Raw genomic sequence first — 17,500 nt, 5'->3', positions numbered from 1 at the left:
CCAGCTGTCCATCAGCGAGACAGAGGCTACATGAAGCGAATCACAAAACAAACGTCTATAATTCTGACCTTTTGAAATGGCCAAATGTCTGACTCTGTCCTGTTTCTCAAGGTTATCGCCCTGAGTGTGGTGCCTGTGACCGTCTTCAAACGGCCGCTGTGGTTTATACAGAATATAATGCTCATGAAAGTCAAGGCCTCATGAATTTCATCACTCACGACTCTGAGGAGTTCCAGTTTAGAGCCGGTGGGATTTATGTGGATCTCTGTAGGAGATGTGTATTCTCACACACACTGGCTCTGGCCTTAGACTGCTTGGAGAAACTACCATGCTATTCCATGCATACCATGCTTGGTTTGAATTAGCTTAAAAATATATAGTAAATATCAAAGAGCACCAGGGTTGGACACAATTCTGAATTTAAGAATCACCTGCCTTTAAACCTAGATAAAATTTTAGCTGACCCTGGACCTGAGTAACACAAAAACTACCCAAACACTGGGTTGTGACGTCTGACCCAGGATCTGAATAACACAAAAACTACCCAAACACTGGGTTGTCACGTCTGACCCAGGATCTGAGTAACACAAAAACTACCCAAACACTGGGTTGTTACGTCTGACCTAGGATCTGAGTAACACAAAAACTACCCAAACACTGGGTTGTTACGTCTGACCCAGGATCTGAGTAACACAAAAACTACCCAAACACTGGGTTGTTACGTCTGACCCAGGATCTGAGTAACACAAAAACTACCCAAACACTGGGTTGTTACGTCTGACCTAGGATCTGAGAAAAACAAAAACTACCCAAACACTGGGTTGTTACGTCTGACCTAGGATCTGAGTAACACAAAAACTACCCAAACACTGGATTGTCACGTCTGACCCAGGATCTGAGTGACACAAAAACAACCCAAACACTGGGTTGTCACGTCTGACCCAGGATCTGAGTAACACAAAAACAACCCAAACACTGGGTTGTCACGTCTGACCCAGGATCTGAGTAACACAAAAACTACCCAAACACTGGATTGTCACGTCTGACCCAGGATCTGAGTAACACAAAAACAACCCAAACACTGGGTTGTCACGTCTGACCCAGGATCTGAGTAACACAAAAACTACCCAAACACTGGATTGTCACGTCTGACCCAGGATCTGAGTAACACAAAAACAACCCAAACACTGGGTTGTCACGTCTGACCCAGGATCTGAGTAACACAAAAACGACCCAAACACTGGGTTGTCACGTCTGACCCAGGATCTGAGTAACACAAAAACAACCCAAACACTGGGTTGTCACGTCTGACCCAGGATCTGAGTAACACAAAAACTACCCAAACACTGGATTGTCACGTCTGACCCAGGATCTGAGTAACACAAAAACTACCCAAACACTGGGTTGTCACATCTGACCCAGGATCTGAGTAACACAAAAACTACCCAAACACTGGGTTGTCACGTCTGATCCAGGATCTGAGTAACACAAAAACTACCCAAACACTGGATTGTCACGTCTGACCCAGGATCTGAGTAACACAAAAACAACCCAAACACTGGGTTGTCACGTCTGACCCAGGATCTGAGTAACTAGCTACTGAGTAAAAGCTTGTTCGTAACACAATATAATTCTAGGGATGTGCTCAGTCTGTTCGTCTGTCGTCGCCGCCGCCTGAGGGAAGTAAGAATGGACGTAATGTGTGTATTAAATGTTTACTTGTGCCTCATTAACGTTTGGTCACTGTGCTTCATCGACTGCAGCCGCAGGGCAAACTGTCACCAGTTCCTGAACAACACGTCACCCGTTTAAAGCCTGAGGCGGCTTGCACAGCTATAAAAACACACTTTGAAATCTCCTTCCCGAAACTCAGCTCCGAATGCAATAACACATCCGTGTGGATCTCTTGAGCAGGGTGGCATTGCTCGCGGCGCGCAGGTGAGACTCATCTTCATCCTGCACACCTGGGCAGAGAATGACAGCGCCACAGGCAAATCCTGAAGATCTTTCTCATTCCTGCCATTGACTAACACACTTTGTAGCTACGTTAGCGTCCCGAGGCGAGTGGAGGAAATTGCAGATGGCTGAGATGAGTGGCATGAGGCTGTTTATGCTAAACAAGGGATTTATCCATTCGACACGCGCATGCTTCGCTCTCAGACCAGAAGGCTGGGTGCGAATCTGCCAGGCGCTTTCGGTAAATGGCCTCGTTCCCGAAGCATCAGCCCAAATGCACACGCAGCCAGAGACGGGCAGGAAATATGATGATCTGTCTCCGACTGCATCACTGCGAACCCGATCCGTTTAGCCCCGTGACCAGGGCTGTGTGTCATGCACTCCTGAATTGAAAATGCTATTTAAATTCTGATTCAATTCTGGAATTGTATGACAGTTTGACGTGAGGTGTCTTTAAATGATGGCTTAAAGTTAAAAAAATGTTTATATATATATAGAAAGGTAGGTAGAGATGTTTTAAATGTAACCTGTTGGAAATTTGTACATAGGCTAATATAAAAACATTACATTTGTAACATTGTATATGAGATAGATAGATAGATAGATAGATGGATGGATGGATGGATGGATGGATGGATGGATGGATGGATGGATGGATGGATGGATAGATAGATAGATAGATAGATAGATAGATAGATAGATAGATAGATAGATGGATGGATGGATGGCGAGAGATAGATAGATAGATAGATAGATAGATAGATAGATAGATAGATAGATAGATAGATAGATAGATAGATGGATGGATGGATGGATGGATGGATGGATAGATAGATGGATAGATAGCATAGACAGACAGACAGACAGACGGATAGACGGATAGATGGATAGATAGATATAGATAGATAGATAGATAGATAGATAGATAGATAGATAGATAGATAGATAGATAGATAGATAGATAGATAGATAGATAGATAGATAGATAGATAGATAGAGTACCCGCGGGATCTTAAAAAGTCTTAAATTAACTGAAGTATTGAGTTCTAGGTCTTAAATAATTTTAAACAGGTCTTAATTTTTCAACTCTAATGCTCATTGAAATGCTCCCGCAGCGTTTTAGTCTGTGTGTGTGTGTGTGTGTGTGTGTGTGTTCAGTCCGTGGTGTTGTAGTTCTTTCTTTTGCTTGTCCAACTATAGTTCGCTGTATTACAACTACAACTGAGACCAGCATTCTTCTTATATGGCAGCCAATCAGCTTTCGTGTTATTGGCGCGAGTCTCTTTCGGATTCCACCACAGACACACAACACGGATTTTATTCTTCAGCTAACAGTTCTCCAGTTCTCCAGGCGAATCGTTCTCACCTGCCATCTTGCATAAAGACCAAACAAAAGTATGATATGCCTGATAGAACTAAAAAAGAGTTAATAAAAGCGATGTAAACAACGAACTCAACTCGATAACGTTACTGCCACGCGGACCGATGTCGGAGTGACTGCGGATTCTGTGCGTGTGTTTACCGCCTGTCAGCGCTCATGTGAGTATATGAATGTTATTTCTAGAATTATTGCCCTTGAACGATGAAATGCACATATTATTATGCTTATGTCCATATTGGCGGTTATGTCGTGTGTAAAAAAGTTTGGGACGTGTCTGTGGATTACTGTAGTAGGCCGTGGGGCCGGACCCCGGAATTGTGAATTTCATTGATCCCTGCCAAGGAAAGTAATTTGTTTACAGATGGTGTGTACAAATTAATATAAGTAGTGTAAGCATTGTTTCCAACGTTGATTTGTGCACATTTGGTGAAGATATCGATTTAAACTCTCATTTTTAAACGGGCAAATTTTTAGGACTACTAAATCGTAGCGTCAGAAAACGTAAACACATCTCCCGTCTTCTTGACAACCAGCATAGTTGATACCCTCACGTTGCTCTCTTTATAACGAAATCCTGCTAATAAAATAGGCTTTATATACTTTTGTCTACACAAGCTATACTATACATACATTGTGCACTTACCTTCAGAAGATCTCTAACGTTATTGATCACCCGTGGGACCGCGATTGACAGGTATGCGAACAATATAAAGGCTATGTGTGTGACAGTGTATTGTAGTTAGTTTAAAAATGTATATTAACCTCCCACTACCTATGAATCTTAAATACACGATGTGATTTTTAATTAATGTATATTTTTGAACACTTTGTATCTTACAATGTGTATTGAAAAGCTAGGCATTTAACAAGTGAATAGTGTAAATATGAACACAAAAGTCATCGTTTTTTAGGAATGTTTTTGAAACAAAGACATTACATGGTTTTCTTCCAAATCTAAACAGTGAGATTACTAGATTAAAAGTTAACCACCCAGGGAAATGTTTGAAGAGAAGTCTTTTTCTTTTTTCTGTTCAGAAAAGCTTTTAACTGTTATGTGTTGGTTGATTTGTTTGTCTTATTCTATATTTTTACTTGTTTTTATATATATATATATATATATATATATATATATATATATATATATATATATATATATATATATATATATTTTTTTTTTTTTTTTTTTTTCTCTCCATTGTTTCACTTTGAGAGTCTCCGGAATGAAAAGTGCGTTATAAATAAAATCTATTAATATAATTATTATGATTATTAATAAAATAAGTACTCCCTTCATATTCAGCGAGCAAACTACCAGGCTGCTATTCACAGGTACAGAACCTAGGAAATCTTTACATTGCCAAAGCATTCATAACACTATACGATAAAAACAAATAAATCAATAATAATACAAATAAAATAAAATTGCATGAAAATAAACATAGTAATAAAAATGTCCAATCTTCTAATATTTACACAGTTGGTAGCTTTGTCCTGCTTGAGGCTCTTTTGTCGTGACAGGACCTCACGTATCTGGCGGCCAGGTTTGCGTTCTCTGGGAGTTTGTCCATATTTGATTTTTGAAGGAAGTCTTTCGGATGGGTTGTGAAAAGTGGATAGAATATGTCTCTAATGTTTTTATAATTGGGGCAGAATGTCAAGAAGTATAGCTCTGCTTCTCTGTGCAGTGAGGACACAGTCGCTCTTCCTTCGGCAGCCGTCTCTCTCTCTCTCTCTCTCTCTCTCTCTCTCTCTCTCTCTCTCTCTCTCTCTCTCTCTCTCTCTCTCTCTCTCTCTCTCTCTCTCTCTCTCTCTCTCTCTCTCTCTCTCTCTCTTTCTTCCCTCAGGCTAGAGTCCGATTACAGCGGCCGTCTGTCCTGCAGCGCGCCACCTCGCGGTCACCTTGACTTCAGATCCCGTGGCATGATAAGGGCAGATTATGTTTATCAATCTGCAAGCGTTGCACAGATTTCCACGAGCCGGAGAGGGAATGACCTGGAGAGAGAAAGGGCACGCCTCGGCCAGCAGGGCTTCCTTTATGTTTGCTGAGCTAATGGGCTGTCGGCGTTGTGTTTTTGGATCCCTGATCAAACGCCGAAACCATGTTTGGAACGGACCCAGGAGACCAACCCTAATACTCGTGCGCATAACATACTACTGAAGTGCTTCCTATTTCAAACCGGCTGGCTTAGGCCGCATTTACACTGCGGGTCTTGATGCACAATTCCGATTTGGTGACTATATCCAATTTGGTGACTATTTGGTGACTATATCCGATTTGGTGAATATATCAGATTTGGTGGCTATATCCGATTTGGTGAATATATCCGATTTGGTGACTATATCCGATTTGGTGAATATATCAGATTTGGTGACTATATCCGATTTGGTGACTATATCCGATTTGGTGGCTATATCCGATTTGGTGGCTATATCCGATTTGGTGAATATATCCGATTTGGTCGTTATATCCGATTTGGTGGCTATATCCGATTTGGTGATTATTTGGTGACTATATCCGATTTGGTGAATATATCAGATTTGGTGAATATATCAGATTTGGTCGTTATATCCGATTTGGTGGCTATATCCGATTTGGTGAATATATCCGATTTGGTGAATATATCCGATTTGGTCGTTATATCCGATTTGGTGGCTATATCCGATTTGGTGACTATTTGGTGACTATATCCGATTTGATGAATATATCCGATTTGGTGGCTATATCCGATTTGATGAATATATCCGATTTGGTGAATATGTCCGATTTGGTCGTTATATCCGATTTGGTGGCTATATCCGATTTGGTGACTATATCCGATTTGGTGACTATATCCGATTTGGTGAATATATCCGATTTGGTCGTTATATCCGATTTGGTCGTTATATCCGATTTGGTGGCTATATCCGATTTGGTGACTATTTGGTGACTATATCCGATTTGATGAATATATCCGATTTGGTGGCTATATCCGATTTGATGAATATATCCGATTTGGTGAATATATCCGATTTGGTCGTTATATCCGATTTGGTGGCTATATCCGATTTGGTGATTATTTGGTGACTATATCCGATTTGGTGAATATATCAGATTTGGTGAATATATCTGATTTGGTCGTTATATCCGATTTGGTGGCTATATCTGATTTGGTGACTATTTGGTGACTATATCCGATTTGATGAATATATCCGATTTGGTGAATATATCTGATTTGGTCGTTATATCCGATTTGGTGGCTATATCTGATTTGGTGACTATTTGGTGACTATATCCGGTTTGGTGAATATATCAGATTTGGTGGCTATATCTGATTTGATGAATATATCCGATTTGGTGACTATATCCGATTTGATGAATATATCAGATTTGGTGACTATATCCGATTTGGTGACTATATCCGATTTGGTGAATATATCAGATTTGGTGGCTATATCCGATTTGGTGAATATATCAGATTTGGTGGCTATATCCGATTTGGTGAATATATCAGATTTGGTGGCTATATCCGATTTGGTGGCTATATCCGATTTGGTGGCTATATCCGATTTGGTGAATATATCAGATTTGGTGGCTATATCCGATTTGGTGAATATATCCGATTTGGTGGCTATATCCGATATATCCGATTTGGTGGCTATATCTGATTTGGTGGCTATATCCGATTTGGTGACTTTGGTGACTATATCCGGTTTGGTGACTATCCGATTTGGTAACTATATCCGATTTGGTGACTGTCCAATTTGTAAGCAGTCGCATCGAGCTGATTAAACTTTATAAACGAACTATTGTTTTTTTCTTCTGGCGTTGTCACGAACAGACACTTTTATCAGTCTGTTTTTGCTGAATTAATGGTGAGCAGTCGTGAAAGTTTTCTCTCTACCATACATTTTCGAAGTGAATCGAATATATAGTCACATAGAAAGCAGCATTTTTAAATTATAACAATATTTCACTATTTTTACTGTATTTCTGATCAAACAAACACAGCCTTTGTGAGCAGAAGAGACAAAAAAACAAGATCATGAGCTCAGGAAAAGATTAAGCAGTCACATTGAGCTGATTAAACTTTATAAACTAACTATTGTTTTTTCTGAGGATTGTGGGATGAGATAAATCACACCTGTGCCTGAAATGCTCGGTTTTTCTTCTGGCATTGTCATGAACAGGCACTTTTATCAGTCTGTTTTTGCTGAAGGAATGGTGAGCAGTCGTGAAAGTTTTCTCTTTTTACTGTACGTTTTCGAAGGGAATCTCCCAGATCTCTGAGTTAATGACGTGAGGAGGTTAGGAATGGATGAAACTTTTAGAGGGAACGAGAACATGGAAGACAGGAGTGGCTTTTAGACGTTATTGAAAAGTCCTGACTTTACATGTGAGAGTGTGTGTTTGAAGTGCTGGCAAAGATGGTGGCAATTTCAGGCACTTTAACCCTCTGGGAGCGCTTCGCCTCGGATGAAAGCTATTTTGCCAACAAATGACAATGTAAGAGGAGCCAAAGCACGAAACCTTCTCAAATCATGTGCAAAATACACACTTACTCCAAGCACAACGTTTCAGCCATTGTTCTCAAACATGACACTGAGCGACTCAAATAGTGGCAATTGTGAATTTAGGAGATATCTGTCACGGAGAACTCTTGGGTGGCTTTTTGAATGCATTGCCTCTAAAATAGAAGGTTTTGGACGCGCTCACGTGTCTCCAATCTGAGCCAGATGTGTGTTTCTCTAATTGCACAAATCACATTTGGACCCAGGCAGCAGAAAAAGGCGTGACTGGGCATTCAATTTCCCTCCACTGTCCTCAGGTCAGGCCCATTATACATAAATATAATTAAAACCAGCCTCAGAGCGAGTGTCGTCTGGATGCTATCTATTCTCTGGCTCTTTTTGTATCGTTTAATGGCCAAATCAGATTCTAATTAGCTCCCTTGTCATTCAACAGGCTGGTCGGAGAAAGGGGATGGGCGTTGTAGCCAATTACGTTTCATATGTTTCCTCACGGCCCCTGAAGTGAAAGAAGCCCTGTTAATTATATCTCAATCCCTGGACTGACTACGTGTTCATAAGGGGCTCCATGTAGAACCAAGTACACATGTCTATATATATATATATATAATATACACAGGGCTCGAAATTACTACTTGTCCGGGACAAGGGGATTTTTTTGAAGGGACAAGTAAAAGTGAATTTTACTTGCCCGATTCTGCATTCATTTAGTGGCGATCAATAATAATATATAATGTATAATGAACTGATGGTGGCGCTGTTGATGCTCGCGCAGCATCTCGAGGAAAAATCAAAACAAAAAATTTGCGCCGCTCACACTGAAAAACTGCCCTAAACATTCAAAATGTGAAGTTTTTATATTTATAACAAATGATACAGTTAAACAACAATACACAGCCAAGAGTGTGTTTTGCTGAATACCATCACGATTGAAAATGACAGATTTCATATGACCGATCCATAAACAGATAAATGTCACTTACATTTTAAATGCAATATTGACTGTTTTTGTTCTATTTCTGCAGCAAAAATAGATCACAGCAGAACCATAACACATCTCACAGAAACAGTGTGTGTTACTGAATGATTCGGCGTTTTAATGAATCGGTTGAATCAAAGATTCAAGGGCCTGTTCGTAAACGACATTCTCATGTCCTCATTCTCGAATGAATCAGCCGTTTGAATGAATCGTTTGGATGAATCGACTCAATGACTCACTCATTAAGACTCACCTGCTGCTACCTACTGGTGGATTAGTTTCATGTTTAAACATTCTTTCCAGCATTTATTTTTTGTTTATTCAAAAATACAAATCTTTAATTATTATTTAATGCAGTTGCCATTTTTCAGTCTAATTTATTTAACTTGATTGGTAACAGATTTGAATGAAACTTGAAGCAAAGCCTATATTTAATAAGATTCTGGGGGAAAATGTCCTTTATAAAAGGTAAAAATATCACAAATATGCAGATTTAAATATGCCAAAGCTGATTGAAAACTGGTGAGAATATTGCTTCTGAATAAATCATATTTACAACACAAAAAATAAAATAAAAATGAAAAAGAAGCTCATGAACATGCTTAATGTTGAGCCCTGTATGTGTGTGTATGTGTATATGTATGTATGTATGTATATATATATATATATATATATAATATACACACACAAATGCATTTACGTTTCACATATCTTAACGATAATCTGAAATGTACGGCAGATGTTTGTGATAAACCAAATGCACCTGAAGCAGTTCTGGCATTGATGAAGAGCTGAGAAACGCTTTCATCCAGAGCATAATGTGGCATGTTCTTGCTGAATTTCTCCTACTTCAAACTGTAGATAAGAGGTTAACGTGTAAAGAAACCAAATGGCAATGCTAATTTTGGCTTTGCAGGTGTTCAGTTGTCAACAGAGACGTCTTGTAGCAGCCCGTAGCAAGGATGAGTGATGCTAACGCTCACATTTGTTCTGCAGTTGTATGATTATCAATAGAGAGGATTAATAACTGGGGCGTTTTCTGCAAATGTTTGCTAAAGGGTTTTTATTTGATAAAATGGATTATATAGTGTGTGTGCGGTGTGTGTGTGTGTGTATTAGGAGTGGGACGGTACATGAAAAAACATCCGAACCGTTCAGCAGGAGACAGCCAGTTAGGAAACAACTTCTACATGATATAACTTTTTTTTAATACTGAATTGTAAGTTGTGGATAATTAAACTATATATCATATGCTGAAGTAAATTTATGCTGTGTTAACCAATTAAAAGAAAAAACGGAAGAGCGGAAGGTCCTTGTATGGGCCGTACGGGCTCTTCTCCCGGTAGGGCGCGCGTGCGCGCGTGACTAGAGCACGCCGTAAACAGTCTCTCAGATGCAGATCCAGTCGTCCGTGAACACTTATGTGGCGCCGCGCTCCACTTTATTCCTATGGGTGACGTCGAGCGACTTCAACGCTTCAGCACAGCATTCTGGGAAGGCAGCGCTGCATTTGACCCGATTTGAACGCAGAAATGACGGGAAGCTTCACAACATCGCTTCAGTCGCGGCTCAAAGTGGATCTCCACAGTCACTGCTGTCACAGGACTTCACCAAATCATACCACAGAAGTGTGTTTTTGACGGAGCGTTCCCAGCGATAAAGGTTCGGTCCTGCTTTGGAAGCAGCTGGTGAGTTAAACTGCTTCAGATGTCTGTGCTGTCGGCTATCGTCGCGTGAGTAAACATCAGTAAACGACATGATCGCGTGCTTCGTCATTCAAATGCGCTAACGGACTCCATTGTTGTTCTCTGTATAACGTTACACTAGTCTGACGTGCAAAACCGTTTTGCTTGCTACTTCTAAGGTCTAGTCGCATACAATAGTCCATAAACCGAATCATGTCCTCATACACTGCGAGTAAACACACACAAATGTTGACAGGCCACTAAATACAGTCCATACCACAGAGACGGACGTCCTGATGTTGCCGTTTCTCCTGTTCAATTTATTTCAGCCTCAGATCTGATTCTGGATCATTATCTGTATTAGCTGAGATAGCGATGGGTTTTTCCACGCTTGAGGACGTCACCGCTTTGCGTGCTTGTCATTCTTTAGCTCCGCCCACACGATACGCCTCCAGGCGCTCGGTTTTTTCCGGAAAGACTCGGTACAGCCTATATTTCTTTTATAAATACGATAAAACGAAAGACTTTTCGGAGATATAAAGGATGCAATACTACTCTATAGGTACTCAAGATTGACATGAGATTGACTGAAACTGAGTGTTTCACCCCCCCTTTAAATCCATCTATATATTTTTATGTATGAAAAAAACATTTAAACTGTTAGATAAATAGTGTGACATTATAGACTAAATGGACTGCATTTATATAGCGCTTTTATCCAAAGCGCTTTACATTTTTGCCTCACATTCACCCATTCATACACCGACGGCGATGTCAGCCATGTAAGGCGACATCCAGCTCGTCAGGAGCAGCTGGGGTTTGGTGTCTTGCTCAAGGACACTTCGACACTTGGTCAGGTGGAACCGGGGATTGAACCACCAACCTTCTGGTTTGTAGACAACCTACATGAACCACTGAGCCACTGCCGCCCCAGTGGCTACGTGGCTATGAATACAACATATTGCTTCCAAAGTTAAATTGGCTATACTTAATATTGGATGTATAAACCTGTAGAAGAATATTTTAAATAATAAAAAGTATTTGTATAAGAAACTTTCACAATAAATGTATGTAAGCAGCTTACGTCACATATGGACTACTTTGATGATGTTTTTATTCCCTTTCTGGACATGGACAGTATAGTGTGCATACACTTGCATACGCTCTCAGACTAAATATAAAATATCTTAAACTGTGTGTGAAGATGAACGGAGGTCTTAAGGGTGTGGAGCGACATTAGGGAGAGGAGTTAATGACAGACATTTCATTTTTGGATGAACTAACCCTTTAAGAACCTTTATTTTTAAGAGTGTATGAGCTGGTGTGTGGATCCATCAGCACCTGTGAGCGCAACTCGCCGTCTCCAGCCCAACGTAGAGCTGCGATCCACAGCTCAGAGGTGAGCTCAGCTGGAGGCTCTAATAGCATCTCATTACCAATTACCTCCTGCGCTCCGAGCCGCCTCCTCGTTACACACGGCTGACGTCAGGCCAGTTGAACACTCGCTTTAGCAACACACAGATTGCAGGTTTCACCGATAGCTTGTGTTAACATGACGTATTATGACTTTGCGTAAACATACACGGCACTTTCTAAAACCAAGTGGCATGTTATCTGTACGCATTTTGTTGTCTATCCTCGTGTATGTCTAAGCTGTGTGATTCCGCATGAATGTCTACGGTGAAACAAATCATTGTGTGTGTGTGTGTGTGTGTGTGTGTGTGTGTGTGTGTGTCCAAAATGTAAATGGCTTTATAAACATACTAAAATGTAAAAATGCAGAATGTTTCTTGGATGGGTAGGTTTAGGGGCTGTGTGTGTGTGTGTGTGTGTGTGTGTGTGTGTGTGTGTGTGTGATGGGTAGGTTTAGGGGCAGGGGAAGTGTAGGGGGATAGAGAATACGATTTGTACTGTATAAAAACCATTACGCCTATGGAATGTCCCCACATTTCACAAAAACAAACGTGTGTGTGTGTGTGTGTGATGGGTAGGTTTAGGGGCAGTGTGTGTGTGTGATGGGTAGGTTTAGGGTGTGTGTGTGTGTGTGATGGGTAGGTTTAGGGGCAGTGTGTGTGTGTGTGTGTGTGATGGGTAGGTTTAGGGGCAGTGTGTGTGTGATGGGTAGGTTTAGGGGCAGTGTGTGTGTGTGTGTGTGTGTGTGTGTGTGTGTGTGTGTGTGTGTGTGTGTGTGTGATGGGTAGGTTTAGGGGCTGTGTGTGTGTGTGTACATTCTATCCCCAGTGTAGGGGGATAGAATGTACATTTTGTACAGTGTAAAATTCATTACACATTACACAAAAACACAATGTGTGTGTGTTTAAATTAACGCGCAATCGGCAGGTAATGGAAGCCAATGGAAGCCAAACGGCGTTGATGAACACGCTAAAAAGCGATTATGCGTCTTGATAGCACGCCAAAATGGCAAATGAATTGGCTTATCATACATTTGCCATTTCATGAGCTCAGTCTGCTTGTGTGGAGGTTGCAGATCAACCGATAGTGTTTATAGGCTGTTAAATGTCTACGGTAAATTAAAGTGGACGGTGGTTTATGGAAAAGCACGGTGATGTTTTTTTTTTTTTTTTTTTTAGAATAATTGGCTCTCGGGAGAATAGCAAAAGTGTTAGTTATTAGGAACAAATTAGGACTCTGGCTATTTTCTTTATGATCATTTCCCTTTTTCTAGATTTAACACTTTCTGGCCTTTTGCTAGTATTTCAATTGAATTATTTTCTTTTTCCATGTGCCTGGCGTTATAAATATTAATGGCTCCCCAGGCATTGGGAACCTTTAATTTTATGGAGTTTTGTAGCATTAAGGCGAGATGGCAGAGCACCGAGTTTCCATTATGGCATTCAGCGAGCGTCGCACTCTCCCACACGCCTCCGGTTCCCCAGAGATCCTCTAAACATTGGTTTGGGACGCTTTTGAGATTTGTGGCTCCTTTTCTGCAAAGGTCCCTACTAGAACTGAATGGCTGCAACCTAAAGAAATCTCCAGCAAAGGTTTAATTGCGCGGCTCGATTAACCTGCGGGAGTTACGCCAGCGCTAAATGAGTCCAAAAGAACAAAAGAATTCCTGCATAATGAACGTGAGCTTTCAGTCTCCGGATGGGCTCAAGTGCTCTTGTATGTGCTGTAAAAAGGTAAAAGAACGGTGCAGAAAAGAGGTAGTGAACGCGTGTGTGTGTGTGTGTGTGTGTGTGTGTGTGTGTGTGTGTGTGTGTGTGTGTGTGTGTGTGTGTGTGTGCGTGTGTGTGTGTGTGTGTGTGTGTGTGTGTGTTTACCAAGGCTGTAACCTAGTCTTGAACATTGAGGAGGGGAGGGGGTAACTTTGATAACCTTGTTCAGCTTCCCAAATAACCCAGCATTAAGGGAACAGTGGATGCAGTTTGTTTCCGGAGTTGTGTGTGTGTGAGAGAAAAGGTCATATATATATTTTGTCCTATAAATGACATTTAAAATGTGCAGTAAAGCGTATTTATTGAATATGCGCGCGCACGAGTAAGCAGTCGTTCACGGTCATTAGCATTCGGAAACGCGTCCAATCAACTATATATAATGACAACACTTCCCTTTAAAAAAAAAAATCATGTGACTGTTTTTTTCCACAATAATGACAAAGAGAGCAAGGAAGAAGAACTTCACAAACACAGAATGAGTCGCGCAATGATGTTTAACAACAACAACGTGCGTCACAAATTATTTGCATGCTAACAGAATGAAACCCTTTTCTTTTTACATCATTAAATACGTTGGCTGATGGTGGTTTTATGGCGATGTGGGTGCAGTCTATGGCTCCAATTATGTTTGGAAATCGGGTGATAGCGTGAAAGCCCGGCTTGTTGAGGATTTCGGCCAGGGAACTGGATGCATGTTGGGGCCAAGGAAATAATTACATCCAACATTTGTCACAGCTGTCACCAATTTGACACCAATTACGCATCACGTTTAAAATGGCACAAATGATAAATTGAATGTTTTATAATTAAAGGGGACACAGGAAACGTGGTTTGCTTAATGCATATTGTGACACTCTTAAATTAGCCTGACGTGGTCATACTCAGCTCTAGTCAGAATATGAGTCTGATGCTCATTGGGCGGTAATTATGGGGCGTGTTTCAACCCAACCAGGAAAGACCTCGATTGGACGGACGAACAACCAATCAGAGCAGCGGAGCGACGCATAACGTTAGTTGTCAAATGTCAACAGAGCTCAACTGCACTGTGTTGCCATGTCCACGGGTTGAAGCGACTATTATGTGATATTTAGACCCATGAGTGCGAATTTTAGCAGCAACCTTGCCAAAATAACACATTTTACCCCCAAACGCCATTTTTCCCAGAGAACCCCCCGAGAAGCTATTGTTTAGGGCTAGAAGTTGGCGGGTTTTATTGTAAAATATTGGCAACCCGTTCTGCAGGCGCGTTGAAATCAGGCTGGAATACACGATCTTTGCTGGTGTTGTAAAAGAATAACATAATTTAATGATACACAGAGTACTTACCCAACATGATAATCATTACTGAGAGAAATAGTGAAGGTGATGCAGATACGAACAAGCTCTCCGTTTAGGATTCGAACAAATATAACCCAAGCCCCTATGATGACGTGATGATTACGTTACTGTTGATCATCTGTCCGTCATCGGCTAAAGCCCGCCCTGATGATCTCATTGGTCAGTTTCTGTTGATCATCTGTCCGTCATCGGCTAAAGCCCGTCCTGATGATCTCATTGGTCAGTTTCTGTTGATCATCTGTCCATCATCGGCTAAAGCCCGCCCTGATGATCTCATTGGTCAGTTTCTGTTGATCATCTGTCCGTCATCGGCTAAAGCCCGCCCTGATGATCTCATTGGTCAGTTTCTGTTGATCATCTGTCCGTCATCGGCTAAAGCCCGCCCTGATGATCTCATTGGTCAGTTACTGTTGATCATCTGTCCGTCATCGGCTAAAGCCCGCCCTGATGATCTCATTGGTCAGTTTCTGTTGATCATCTGTCCGTCATCGGCTAAAGCCCGCCCTGATGATCTCATTAGTCAGTTTCTGTTGATCATCTGTCCGTCATCGGCTAAAGCCCACCCTGATGATCTCATTGGTCAGTTTCTGTTGATCATCTGTCCGTCATCGGCTAAAGCCCGCCCTGATGATCTCATTGGTCAGTTACTGTTGATCATCTGTCCGTCATCGGCTAAAGCCCGCCCTGATGATCTCATTGATCCGAACAGTTTATGTTCGGGGATAATTGCTCCTCTATTGATCGAGGCCAGACCAAATCGCCCGACCTAAAAATTTTGTGGGCGGGGCTAAGTTCGGCTGGCATCCAGGCTACTCTTAAATGCTTTTAATGTGTAGTGCCACTGTTATACCACTAGATTCTCAGCTGTGCTTATATTATATTTCTACGTATAAGCACAAGTTGGTAGATCCCACAATTTGCATGAAACAAATCTGTGTGTACGATGAACACCGTTGTATTGAAGGTCATGGGTTCGATTCCCAGGGAATGCATGAACTGAAATGCAATGTAAGTGGCTTTTGGATAAATTAGTTCATTTCTATTGTCCACCTCAATGCCTATCGTGGATACGGCGGTTCTCTGTACTCTGCATAACTACATGTTTCCCTCTGTATCTGTGTTATTGTATTAAAGGTCATGAGTTCGATTCTCATGGAATGCATAAACTGTGCAATGCAAGTGGCTTTTGGATAAATGCATGTGCCAAATGCATGAATGTAATGCATCAAGCAGATTTGCACAAATGACCTCCCACTGTCCGTTGAACCAGTGTTGCTTTGTTGCACCAACAAACATACAAAACAAGCTTTAATCTCCGTACTAATTCAGGCTCAGTGGTTGTTCAGGCGTCGGCTGCAGGAGTCTGAGTGCTACAGGATGGAGAAATTAATTTCATGTGAATCAAAGGCTTTTATGCACCTAGCAACCTGTAATTCACTTCTGGAAACTCTCCAAACGGTGCAGAGAGGAAGCGCCAGCCTGGTTTTACTGGTGTGTGTGTGTGTGTGTCCATGCAGCTCACGTTCTGCGTGGGTTCACGGAGGTCATGTGAAGAGCTGCTCACTCGTGTTTATTTGCTCCGTTTCTCTCCTCAGGGCAAACACACACATGAACTCGAGCGCTAGAGCTCTGTCTTCTATGTGTGTGTGTGTGTGAACACTGGGGCTTTGTGGTACCAACTGTATTTGTTTTGAACCGTCTACATTACTGTGATCATCACTCAGGGTTGGGAAATTGCAGTGTGAATATTAAATTGCAAAATGGTCTAAAGGTGAAGTTCATTGTTGGTTCTGCTGAAAGAGGTTCGACTTTAGTTCTTTCAATCAAGGCTTTGCTTTAAAGGGTTGCACGATTTAGGTAAAAAAAATAATAATAATGTGATTTGCAATTTGAAATAAATAAATAAAAATCCAGGTTTGCTGTGCTTGTCTATTGAGCTTCACAATTTTGACAACAGTTTTTGTGATATTTAATAATAATAATAATAATAATATACCATAACAAATATTGTTATTACTACTAAATTAAAAGATAAAAATAAGGAATAAACAAAATAAGGAATATTTCTGTTTTTACATACACTTTTAAGAAAATTTAAAATAAGATTTTAAAATAAGAAAATAAGTACATTATGAACCACAGTTCTGTGATTTTATATATATATATATATATATATATATATATATATATATATATATATATATAATATGGTTAGGATATATATTGATATAATATATATAATAATTTAAATAATAATAGTTCTGTAAAAATGTATTAATATTAATACTAAATTAAAACATAAAAATAAGGAATATTTCTATTTTTTTAAGAAAATTAAATAAGATATTTAAGAAAATGTAAGACATTTTTAAATAAAAATGTTATTTAACAGTAAAATTTTCTAAATGTAGATCCTTAGCTGCTTGGGTGTAAAAGAGCACAGTGTCCCGCTTCACTCTGAAACACGCAGCGC

The 17,500-nt window shown here is 40.5% G+C and overlaps 1 protein-coding gene across 2 annotated transcripts in view; it reads left to right on the top strand.

Annotated features, from left to right (window-relative positions):
- efna5b (ephrin-A5b) overlaps positions 1-17,500 on the top strand; it is a 185,151-nt gene that overhangs the window by 82,378 nt on the left and 85,273 nt on the right. The window contains exon 1 of one of the 2 annotated variants that reach the window (XM_067414562.1): positions 3,291-3,495. The exons of the other annotated variant lie outside the window; for it this stretch is intronic. Coding sequence (XP_067270663.1) covers positions 3,494-3,495 — 2 coding nt within the window. The 5' untranslated portion in view covers positions 3,291-3,493. Of the gene's footprint in view, positions 1-3,290; positions 3,496-17,500 lie in introns of those variants that run through there. 2 annotated transcript variants of the gene reach the window in all.

Source organism: Pseudorasbora parva, chromosome 13 (assembly GCF_024679245.1).
Source record: "Pseudorasbora parva isolate DD20220531a chromosome 13, ASM2467924v1, whole genome shotgun sequence".
Classification (NCBI taxonomy): domain Eukaryota; kingdom Metazoa; phylum Chordata; class Actinopteri; order Cypriniformes; family Gobionidae; genus Pseudorasbora; species Pseudorasbora parva.
This window is presented reverse-complemented; position numbering and strand designations above follow the sequence as displayed.